An 11,850-nucleotide genomic window follows, 5' to 3' on the forward strand; every position below is an offset into this window, starting at 1 on the left:
GCGGGCGGTGGCGCCTACTCTGGCCTCCCGCCGCCCCCCCCCCCCCGACGTGCCCCCCGCCGCAGCCCCCCACGAGCCGCCCGCCGCCCCCGCCCCCGCCGCCATCCCCGTCACGCCCCCCGGCGCCCACCGCCGGCCCCGCCGCGGCCCCCACGCGCCGCCTGCCGCCCCGCCGCCCGGCCCGCCGTTTCACCCGGCGCCCCCCGCCGGCCCCGCCGCGGCCCCCGCGCGCCGCCCGCCACCCCCGCCGCCCGGCGCCCCCCCCCCCCCCCGCCGCCCCCCCTCCCGCCCCCCCCATGCGCCCCCGCCGCGCCGGCCGCCGGCCGCCGCCCCCGCCCCCAACCTTTGCTCCTCTGCTGGATGCGTCGTCATGCTCCTCTGCTGGAGTGACCTATAACTATTATATGCCAATTGCAATGTAGGAATTTGTCGTTTTGTTATTCATCAGTGAATGTATTTCCATTCATCAGCTCACCTGTCTAATTTTGAATATTTTTATATTTTCTCATATTGAGAGTTTGCATGTGAAAACTACAGAGTAGTTTATCGTGAAAAGTATTATTGCAGATTACAGGATTGCTATGTCTTATTTGTATCATACAAACAAAGTTATGATATAGGGTTGCCTCCGGGAGAGCTCTTGATTTTTTTTTCTTTTGGGTAATAACTCCTAAATTTTGGGGCTTTCAAACATTAGCTCTAACCGTATATTTACATTTTGAAATATTTTATAATAATTTTCTTTTCAAAATAGTCATCTACATATCCTTACAATTAATCAGCATATAAACAGTCGTATACAGTCTCAGGGGTAAAACTGACATTTCTCACAGAATCCCACAGTTGACAGCTGTTTCAGCCAAACAGCTTTCAGCTTTCAGCTTTCCCACAGCTGTCAGCTCACAGCAATTTTCCCACAGCTGATTCCAGAAATTAGATTTTCAGGAATCCACAGCTGAACCAAACACACCCTCAGTCTCCCATGCACTAGCTAGGTACTATGTTTTAAGGCAAATTGGCTCAAGGTCACGATGGTGCTGCAGCACATTTTACAACATTCCACTTCTGTACACTGAAAATACCTGAAGAGACTGATAATTGATAGGAATGGCCAGTAAGCTAATGGTAGCAAAGTTAGGTGATAATGTACTGGATTCCTTGAATGGTATCGACAGAAGCAGTGATCTCAGGTTTTACAACAAATAGGATTCTGAAGATTAACTAGTGCTCCACAGACTCTGCTTATTTATTAAAAATGTACTTCCTTGGGTTAAAAAGAAGAAAACTAGTGTTATTTTGATGCGGATGCCTTCAGAATACAAATTTTGTTGTAATATGAGCCCTTTGAGACCAATATTTGCAGGTAAATGGGGTAGAATGCGATTTTTTTTAATGTCGCTTGGATTCCACCGGAGGGCCTAATATAGCCGAGGCGCACCTCATAACATCAAAGGATATGCATGCATGCTCACATTTAAGAAAAAGAAGCCATTTGGTAAACGTTCTACCGGATGGATCTCATCGTCAGCGCAGGTGTCAGGAATTCAGGATGCTCCTCATAGCCGGAAGCCGTACAGCGGTGAAATCAAGTTGATGCTAATACTTGGTCTCCCCGGCAAGTGTCTTGATCACCATAGTTGAGCAAACAAAAGGGTAGTTGCTTGCTCTCCATTTGACAATTTTCTGAGAAACCGAGCATGTGGGCCCCACGAAACCGGACCGCGTGGCAACCTCTTCCTCCGCCTCGTCGTCGTTTCGAACTGTGGGTGGCATCCGAATCGACCGAACCGAGACGCCAACGAGCCCGATTCGCCTGAGCCCAGCCCAAGCTAGGTTTTCCTCCGCCGCGCCGGCGCTAGGTCACCACCCCCAGCCGCCGCCATGTACAACGGCATCGGCCTGCAGACCCCGCGGGGGTCCGGCACGAGCGGGCACGTCCAGGCGAGCAGGTTCCTCGCCAAGCCCCGACCGTCCTCCTCCGCGGCCGCCGGCGGCGGCGGGACCCCCGACCCGCTGCGCACCGGCTCCGGCCTCGAAGGGACGCGGAAGCCGAACAAGGACATCCTGGAGCACGACCGGAAGCGGCAGGTGGAGCTGCGGCTGCTCGTGCTGAGGGACGCGCTCGAGGAGCAGGGGTACACGGAGGCCGAGATCGTGGAGCGCGTCGAGGAGGAGCGCAAGGCCGCCGAGGCCGAGGCGGCGGCGGAGGAAGGCCAGCATTGTGCCCAGGGCAAAGGGTATGACCGTGACAAGTTCCTTTCCTGTTCTGTTAATGTGTTCCCCTTTTGATTTTGGCAGTTATCCTGGTATCCTCAATGGTTCAATTGCATACGCAGAAGCGGATGGTACAACGTTGTGATTTGTAGCAATAATCTACCTTCATGTAGGATGTCGAATTATGCTGCTGCAGGAATGCAATTGTTGCTTAAATTTTGGTTTCGTCTGCGTTTTTTTTTACTTTATGCTCAATTGTTCATTGGATTGCTGTCTCATATGTGCTGTACACTAATACTTTCTCAACAGGATGGCGCACCATTTTTCTTACATGTTTATACGTCCATTCCTTTATTGTTCTGTTTGTATATCAACTTCTTTCCTCACAAGATGGTAATTCTTCTCAGGTTCATGAACACGCATGGTCACCATGCCGCAGCGCGGAAGGAGAACCAGCTGCAGACTATGAGGGGTGCTCTTGGGCTAGACGCAGAAAGTGATGTGGAGCCTGGAGAGCTTGTTCCAAGGAAGCAGGGGACGATGATGCGACTTGCAGCAAGACCTGTAGGAAGGGTAAAGCATGAATGTAATTTAGATGCAGACTATGATCTTGACCTCAGGAAGTCGGAGAAGTAGGAGAGTTTCGTGTTTGCGTACTTACATGAGGCCTAGAACGCACCTAAATTAGAGTACCGCTACCTGAAACCAAAAATGGCAGAGTGGCAGTAGTATGCAAATCGTTCTGAATCAGTGAGAAGAGGTCACCTGGATGTATAAACTGAAACATCTTCCATCTTTTTAATTCTAGGGACTCGTGAGAAAGTAAGCCTGAGCTCAAAATTCACATCTTAGCAGCTGAGTAATCTTCGGTTATATACAGTATATATGGAAAGATTCCGCTATTAAAAGCTGATGTCCATAATGGTGCTAAGGTTGAAAAGAGCAGCGTTAAAAGCTGATGTCAAAGCCGGCTCTAAATTCAAAAGCAACCGTCATGCTGAGTTGCCTCTGAAGATGGCAATTCAAATCAGAGCACTCAGGCCAGGAGCCATGCTGTGTTCCTTGCATTTGCATTGATTGAAGATGGCATGAACACATGCACAGATCCTCAGAGCTTAGCCAATTCCACCTATGGTGTGTTGTCTTGATTACAATGTTCAAATCCCTGGATACTTCGATTTGTATTTGGGTAACTTCGTTCGTTTCATCCCTGTTGACACTCAAAATTGGCACGTACCAATATAAGCGAGTTTCATAACTCTTTGCACCAAATGTGCCTGTTGTCAGGTACTAGGAAGATGTAGAGTTAAGCCTGTAGGTAGGAACTTTGGTATACCAACGAGTCGAGTGGTTTTCTTAACTAATATATGACCTGAAAGAAATCTGGATAACTTCTTTTCAATTTCTAGCCAGATACACATTCTCAAAATGACGCATACTCCTAACAGACGGGATCTAAAAACTTCAGATAATTTTTCGGGAGCAACTCAGGTTCATAAGCCACCAGTGATCACCTCCACTCTCATAATACTTCCTAGTTCCTACTGATAACTCTTTACAAAAACAAATTCAGGCTCCAATGCGACTTCGAATATTTCCCACAGCATCAATGCATCTCTATTCATCAGCTGCTCTTGAACTCTGAGATACCCAATTCATGTTGGAACCTGGACCTGCCCGCAGCACTAGCATTCGCGATCGTAATAGCAAAACCGTGGGCAACTTCAACTGCCTTCAACATTTTCGCCGGGCAATCCCATTGTACACGTGCCATCACTCGATGCTACAAGTGTGCCTAGCTAGTAGCTACGTTCGTTCTTCTTGTTCTAGTTGCTTGGTCGTTGGAGAACATCTGAAACCCTACACGTTAAACATTTCCTTGATGCCAATTCGTACCTTATGCCGTATCGTAATTCACATTCATATCCCACGACAGATTTTTTTTTCCACGCAGAGATACCGAATCTTTTGCAATAATGTTCAATTCAACTTATCAAACAGAGATACCATCTGGATAGCGTGGAATTAGGATTTTGCGGGAAGAGTTCAAATCTGGCGCTCCATCAATAAATGAGAACCTCCCCCCGGGAGATTACTATATTTTCGTAGCACTTTCCATCGCACCACCGACCACGACGAGCCATGGCCAGCAGCCTCCTGAGCAAAGTGTCCATCGCCGTGGTGGCCTGCGCGCGCCGCTTCACGCGCCGGCTCCGGCGGGGCGGCAGCTCCTGCCTCGGTAGGCAGCTCGTGGCGGCTGACGGCGGTGGCGCTGCCGGCGATCGCGGGGACGGCGGCGGCGGCGGGCGAGAGCAGGGCGCCCTGTGGCGGCGGGCGATCCTGATGGGGCAGCGGTGCGAGCCGCTCGACTTCCCCGGCGCCTTCCACTACGACAGCTCCGGCCGGCGGGTCGAGTCGCCCCGCTGCGGCAGCAGGAAGGCGGCGGCGGCGGGCGCGCTGTTCTGCCGCTCGTCGGACGCCGTCGACGGGGCTGTCACGGCGGCCAAGAAAGCCAGCTAAGCCTAGCTGGCTACCCATCAATGCTCCCGATTTGCTGATGCCATGCATGTTGTAGCCGTTGTGCCATTCTTGATCGGCCGATCCTCGGCATGCATGGTTGTGGTTCTTGTGTAAATTCCTTTGGCATTTTCGTAATGCCGTAGTTTGAACTGTACATAGTATGCCAATTCTTCATCGAGGAAAAGAATTACACAAGACGTTATCATGCTAATTCATAGGTCATGATATTCCCTGTCTGTCGTTTGAGCAGGGCACAAGTTCAGAAGCCAACCGGCAACAAGTTCGTTAGAGATCCATGGTACGGCCCCAAGAAGAAACTGTGCAGCACTGAATTATCTGTACGAGCACGGAAGGCAATTTCTCCAAACAACGGCGCACGAACCAATACATGCCTTGACATTCAGAGTTTTATTCAACAACAAAAGGACAAGTTAAATGCTCCAACAGGACAGGGTCATGTTTTTCAGAAATCGTTGCGTGACAGGTACACATTCGGTACTGATATTGTACCAGTTGATGGCCTAAATTTCAGCTCTGCAATTTGTTGGCCAACGCAGTCTGAACTCAGTGTTATAGCAAGACAAGACTTTTGTACAAGGTCTAGTGAAATTCTTGTTGCACTGATGCTACCAACAATACATCCTGCATTTAACCGCTTCCATCGAGTTGCCCATGGGAGAGGAGATGTGCCAGGTATTGCTGAAAAACACGGAGAATGTATATATCAAAATTGTATATCGGGCAACAAGATTTGTCGATGGTAAGCATGTATAGCAACCAGTGGATGAAAGACAAGTGGACAAATCCTTACTGCGTGGTACGCATAGGGTGGTTTCCCTTGCCTATCAAAATGCTTTGCCATGATGGAGAACTCAATCGGGCCCCAGTCATCTATCTCAAAACAATTACCTAATGCGGCCTTGTAAAGCTGCAACCACCAAATGAAATCAGAACATCTCCTTGTGCAAGTTGGCATGGGAAATAAACAAAATAGCACTTTCAACATCAGCATATCATTGACATTTACAAGCGCTCCTGGACATAATATTGATAACAAGAAGTATATTCAGACCACACCTTTGCAGTGTCAGTCAGTAGCTCAGTACCAGCAGGGTAGGAGGCATAATACTGGTCCGCTCTAGAGATCCCAGCCCTTGTCCTGAGAAAAGCTCAAGCAGAGGGTACTGGCAGGTGAGAACAATTGAACAATTAATGTGGTTATGAAATTGTTAAAAAGAGAGGTAATCTGATTGCAAGTGACATACGTATTGCTTGTGTAAGCATAGGTAATGAGGGTGGTGAAGCAGTAGAATCCAGCATAGGACACCATACGCCGGAACTTCTGGATCTTTAAGACCTCCTTACATTGATAAAACAGATCCATCTCACTTAAGCTCGATGCTGGTTCAGGGGGTAAAGGGACATCAGTCAGACAGAAACTTAGCTCTACAGAATAGCAAGATGGTAAGAAGCTGCATGTAGTATATCTGTATAATAATGAAAGTCACTCCGTGTAAAGATTCAGTATCTTAAACTACTTATACAGAATCCCATGTTCTGAGTCCAATTACCATACAATCAAATTGACAAAGGCAAAGCATTTGCATCTCCAAAAAGCTTGGCAAGCAAAGAAACAATTTGAGCATGGTTTCTTCAGAAGGTCACGAATACCACAGGGACACACAACAAAAAGCAAAGGAACACTTTACAATTGTTATTCGTTACTTAGATCGGATGCTTACAGGGGTGCGCAAATGGTGATGGCATTACAGAAGATGCACATTCGGTGATGAGCTCCCAGAGCTCTGTCAAAATCAATCTGCAGAATCTTTGCAAGAATGACATTCTAATTTCAAACATTATCATTCCCAAATCTTCTAATAAACAACACAGTTTTTTTAATCAAATAACCAAAGTACCGAACCATACATCCCACATGACCACATCTAATGCAAATTGTGCTGTCTTAGCCATTGCTCTGAGAAATCACGTCTGGCCCCCAATCACCATTCACTATACTCACTGGACTCAGTGTCACATTGATTCAACACATCAGTTGATCCACATACAGCTCACATGGATAAAGGATATCCATCTCTACAGCTCAATGCTGGTTTCAGAAGGGAAGGGGGAGACATCAGTTACCATCTATGCGACTATGCACCACAACTTTCTCACCCTAAACTTGGATTTTTTAGGGAAAAAAAGGTTACAATCCACACCATCCAAAAAGTAAATCAAGGCAAGCTTTGCTCTGTGATGAACTGATGACGTAAAGATGCTTGTGGTGTTACTTGGTTGTAAATACATCACAATGTAGCAGCTTACACAGCATCGTCTTGAGGCATAAGCAAACAGAACAGGCATAGGCTAATTTGATATTCCCACAACATCAGGCTGTCAGCCAGCTTCGAGCAGCAGCTCACGCGGGGCTGGGATCCGCCGCCCCGGGGGGGGGGCGGGGGGGGGGGGGGGGCGGGCGCACGGTCGGCCGCGCGGGGGAGAGGGGCGGTCACCTGCGGGAGCGGCAGATCCCCGGCGGGCGCACGGCCGGAACCTGCGGGCGGGCGGCGTCGGGAGGTGAGGCGCGCGCTCGCGTCCGGTCGTTTTGAGCAAGCCTCGCGGGAGCCGCTCGGTTCCACCGTTTTTCAACCAAACACCAATAAAAATCGATAAAAATAGAACCGCTTTATTCCATCTCCATCCATCCCACCAACCAATCACACTCTTAAGCAATAGTTTAGGTATAGTTTGTTGAGAAGATCAGGAAAGTCGGAATACTACATGGATATGGAATAAAAAGTAAAGGGCCAGCTAAACAAGTAATGTTTATGATTGTTATTTTTGCTTAGACCGGATGCTTACAGGCTGAGCAAATGGCGACAACATTACCAAGGTTTTCATGTTGCTTTGAATTTTGGTTAAGTATTTTTGCTACAACACCAACAGCGGCAGGCGCATTCAACAGGTGATCAGCTCCCAGCGAAGTTATCACAAACTAAACCAATCTGCAGAACCTATGCAAGGATGAGATTTCAATTTCCAAAGTTATCCGTTCTACACTCCTATAAACAATTATGCAGTTTTTTTAATCAAATAACCAAAGTACCAAATGGCGCATCCCATATCAAATGTAAATCGTGCTGTCTTAGCCATTGGTTTGAGAAATCATGTCTGGTTCCCAATCCTCATTCAGTATATTTCATATATTCACTAGGGGGCGGGCCCAGGATTTGGGGTATGTGTAACTGTTAATTCATCAGAAATTCAAAAGTATCCACCAATTGCAAGGAACTAATAATAAAAAAGATTTCCTCACCTTGTGCCCGCGGCCTGCCTGCTGCAGACCTGAAGTGCTGCCGCCCGCCGCCCTGGGCCGTGCGACGCGCGCGGTCCTGGCGACCTGGCGTGTGGCGCCGAGCGCCGTGCAGAGGTGCAGGTGGCGCCGACGCCCGACTGCCCGAGCCGCGGTCAGGGGTGCGGCTGGCAAGTGGCCGCCGCCGTCTGCGGCAGGCTGGCAAGGGTCCGCCGCCGGTGCCCGGCGTGGCCGGTGGTTTGGGGTTCCTGGGCGAGTGGGCGGCTCGGAATCGGGAGGACTGGGGTCTGGGGCCGGCGGGGGGCGGTGCGTCAGCCGGGATTAGGACTCGTAGATTTCGGCCCGTCAATTAGCTAACCTACTGCATGCAATTTAGGCTGTAGATTAGTTAATTTCGGATCCAGCGATTTGAACCCCATAAATTAGGAGATTAGGAGGACTCTCAGTAATCTACTGGGTCCATAGATTAATTAATCTACCGTGAATTTACTAATCTACTTTGATTTCAGATTCGTACAGCGGAAGGTAAATATAAGGCATAATAGGGTTCGTAATAAAGTACAAGAGGCAGCAGTTGCTAGAAACCGGGCCCTTCCATCATACCTATTAACGTGTGTCAATTGCTGCAGGTGCGAGTCGGGGAGCCCTTGTCCCTAACCCTCGATCTCGGATCGAGGGAATTCTGATTTGGAAAGTTGGGAGGGCTTAGGATTTGTCGTGCAAGGCGCAGTAAATATAGGAGCACCCTGCTGTCTGCTGGGTCGAGACGCGAGTGCATGCAAATGCGAACCGGTTCACTTGGTAGATTGTGCCACCTGACTAGAACCGCACCTGAACCACCTGTTTCCAGCCTTAGGCTTGCCACATATCTGTGTCATCGACATGTGGGACCACTTCCCAAGAGGGCCCTGACATGCAGGATAGAACCCTGAAAGGATGTCAAGATGCCTAGAGGGGGGTGAATAGGCTAATCTGAAACTTAAAATACTTTACACACTGTCAGTAACATAGGTGTCCGGATACTCCGAATATATGTCCGGATACTCCGGATATATGTCCGGATACTCCGGGTTTTGTGTCCGGAGTTTCCGGAAATATTGTCCAGAGAGTCCGGGTATGAAACAATATATGCACTAACAAGATATTGATGTTGCAATTTAGATCGAGTAAATTTAGGCAAGTTAGTAGTACCTTAGAAGTACTTCTAACCAGTTGTCTTGCTCTAGAGACTAATATAATTATAGATCGACCTTAAACCCTAGAAAGTTAGTCTAACAAGCAAATATCTAATAAAACTAGTAAGAAGCACAAAAGAGAGATAGGATTTGTTTCCTGAAGTTCACTCCCAAAGGAGCTACGTCTCCGTTGAGAAAGGATTCAAGAGACGGTACTCAAAAACTCTTATGCTCCTCTTTCAAGGGTGAGACCAACGCTCAAACCCAAGGTTACTTACTATGTGTTCCTCCGAGAGGAATGAAGATCACAAACTTCTTGTGGTGCTCAACTTGCTTGAACACTCACAAGCGACGCCTAGCCGTCTAGGAGCTTGAAGCTCCAAGAGTAATAAACTTGAATCCACCGGCTAAGGGTGTTGTGCTCAAGAGATGGAATGGAAGCTTACTAGCACGAATCTTTGCTCTTGCAACAATATCACTTAAATCCCCTAAGAAAATCACTCAAGAATGAAAGAGGGGAAGTGAGAGAGCTCTCCTTTTGCTTGCTGGGGTGTTCTGGTTCAAATGAGCAAGAGAGAGATAAATGAAGGGGTATGGGGGGTATTTATACCCCCTCTCACAGAAAACTAGCCATTGGGTGAAGGATACTCGGATACTCCGGGTATATGTCCGGATACTTCGGACATAGGGGTCCGAACACTCCGGTCCCAGAGAAACTTCGGATGAGTAACAGTTACCCGGAGACTCCGGGTGGCTGTCCGGATACTCCGGATCACAATGTCCGGACATTCCGGACAGTGAACCCGACAGTCCGGATAAATATGGATTTCCACAAGAAAGCTATTTTTAGTGGTAGATTTGATTCTCATGGCTTTTATAGGTTCTCTTGAGCACAACTACCACATCAACACCTGTGGATCAAAGTCCCTCTTGATAGTACGACGTTCCTATAGTCAATTTCAAAATAAAATCTAATTCTTCAAGTAAATTTGAAACACCGCTTTTCATTTCCCTTTTTGAGGGGTCATATTTTTGTAATACGCTTTGCTTCATCTTTCTTAGCCCCTACACACATGCTTGATAACATGATTAGATATATATGTGCTTTGTCATCTACCACCAAAACCCACTAAGGGGCCTAGATATCTTTCAAACCCACACACCGCGCCACGAGCAATGCAACGTCAAACCATCCCATTCAGTGGATGTGGTCGCCTCCTTCCTCCAGCTGTCCAGCCGGGAGCAAGAGCGAGGGAAAAAACCCTCACCGTCACCGCCGCCACCACCACCCCCACCGCCTCGCCGAGATTGCCGTGGGTTGGAGCATCCCGCGCGTCGCCCATGGCGGCACTGAGGGCTTGTTGCTGGCGCTCGCCCCCTCGCATGTCGCGCCTGACTGTCGCGTCTCATCCTTACTGCCATCGCCTAGGACTTGCTCGTTCTCTCCGGGAGCCCATCCAGCACCAGGCACTCGTAGGCATCCTCGCCTGCCCGTGCTCCTGCCCCTCATCAGCATCGACAAGGCCTGCCTTGCTAGTGGCTCGGCTTCTCGTGGGGCCTCGTCACCACCATCTACATCGCCGACGACCCCGTGATCGACTTTATCCCGCTCCCCCAGCCGAGTCCAGGCCTGCACGGAGGCACGGGGTGTGCCCGACAAGTTCCGCTACGTTGGGGTCAGCTCCGGCAATCAGCAATTCATCGGCGTGGAGGCATCTCCCCGATGGTAGGGTCGTCACTGGCAGTGGCGGCGAGGGTTTTTTCCCTCGCTCTTGCTCCCGGCTGCACAGCTGGAGGAAGGAGGCGACCACATCAACTAAATGGGATGGTTTGGCGTTGCATCGCCCCTAGCGCGGTGTGTGGGTTCAGCCTCGCATGTCAGGGGATCTCTTGGAGAGCGGCCCCGCATGTTGGTGACCCAGACATAAGGCAAGCCAGAGGCTGGAAACAGGTGGTTCAGGTGCGGTTCGGGTCAGATAGCACCATCTACCGAGTGAACCGGTTTGTGTTTGCGAGCACTCGCGTCTCAACCCATCAGCGAGCAGGCTGCTCCTATATTTACCGCGCCTCGCACGGCAAATTGCAAGCCCTTCCTGTAGTTCCCAACCTTCCAAATCAGAATTCCCTAGATCCGAGACCGAGGGTTAGGGACAAGGGTTCCCCGACTTGCACCTGCAACAATCAACACGCGTTAATCGGCACAATGGAGGGACTGGTATCCAGCAGCCGCTGCCTCTGGTACGTTATTACAAACCCTACTACACCTTATATTTACCTTCCGCTGCACGGATCTGAAATCGCAGTAGATTAGCGAATTTATTGGCCGAAATCATAGCAGATTAACTAATCTAAGGGCCCAAATCGCGGTAGATTACTGGGAGTCCTCCTAATCTCCTAATCTATGGGGCTCAAATCGCTGGATCTAAGATTAACTAATCTACAACCTGAATCGCATGCAGTAGGTTATCTAATTGATGGGCTAAGATCATAGTAGATTAATCCTGTTCAATTGACAGGAGTTGGCGGTGAGGACGAGATGCGGCAGTCAGGCGCGACATGCGAGGGGGCAAGCGCCAGTGACAAGCCCTCCGTGCTACCATGGGCGACGCGTGGGATGCTGCAAGC

General features: G+C 49.4%; 3 protein-coding genes across 4 annotated transcripts; 2 read left to right on the forward strand and 1 right to left on the reverse strand.

Moving 5' to 3' along the window:
* Positions 1-1,686: 1,686 nt before the first annotated feature.
* LOC112894658 (pre-mRNA-splicing factor CWC21-like) lies at positions 1,687-3,040 on the forward strand. The gene is made up of 2 exons (XM_025962432.1): positions 1,687-2,237; positions 2,622-3,040. Exons 1-2 carry the CDS (start codon positions 1,882-1,884, stop codon positions 2,848-2,850), a joined length of 585 nt encoding a protein of 194 aa, XP_025818217.1. The 5' UTR covers positions 1,687-1,881; the 3' UTR covers positions 2,851-3,040.
* A 1,214-nt stretch (positions 3,041-4,254) lies between these two features.
* LOC112891921 lies at positions 4,255-4,822 on the forward strand. The gene has a single exon (XM_025958927.1). The coding sequence runs from the start codon at positions 4,357-4,359 to the stop codon at positions 4,732-4,734; it is 378 nt and encodes a 125-aa protein (XP_025814712.1). The 5' UTR covers positions 4,255-4,356; the 3' UTR covers positions 4,735-4,822.
* A 297-nt stretch (positions 4,823-5,119) lies between these two features.
* LOC112893905 lies at positions 5,120-8,263 on the reverse strand. 2 transcript variants are annotated; one of them, XM_025961433.1, is made up of 5 exons: positions 8,054-8,263; positions 6,000-6,135; positions 5,812-5,893; positions 5,546-5,662; positions 5,120-5,433 (listed from the first exon to the last, which is right to left on the reverse strand). In XM_025961433.1, exons 2-5 carry the CDS (start codon positions 6,116-6,118, stop codon positions 5,383-5,385), a joined length of 369 nt encoding a protein of 122 aa, XP_025817218.1. In that variant the 5' UTR covers positions 6,119-6,135; positions 8,054-8,263; the 3' UTR covers positions 5,120-5,382. The 2 variants fall into 2 exon arrangements, with proteins under 2 accessions (XP_025817218.1, XP_025817217.1); XM_025961432.1 differs by lacking the exon at positions 8,054-8,263 and adding an exon at positions 6,477-6,876.
* Between the last annotated feature and the right edge of the window lie 3,587 nt (positions 8,264-11,850).

The sequence above is a fragment of the Panicum hallii genome, chromosome 5, assembly GCF_002211085.1.
Source record: "Panicum hallii strain FIL2 chromosome 5, PHallii_v3.1, whole genome shotgun sequence".
Taxonomy (NCBI): domain Eukaryota; kingdom Viridiplantae; phylum Streptophyta; class Magnoliopsida; order Poales; family Poaceae; genus Panicum; species Panicum hallii.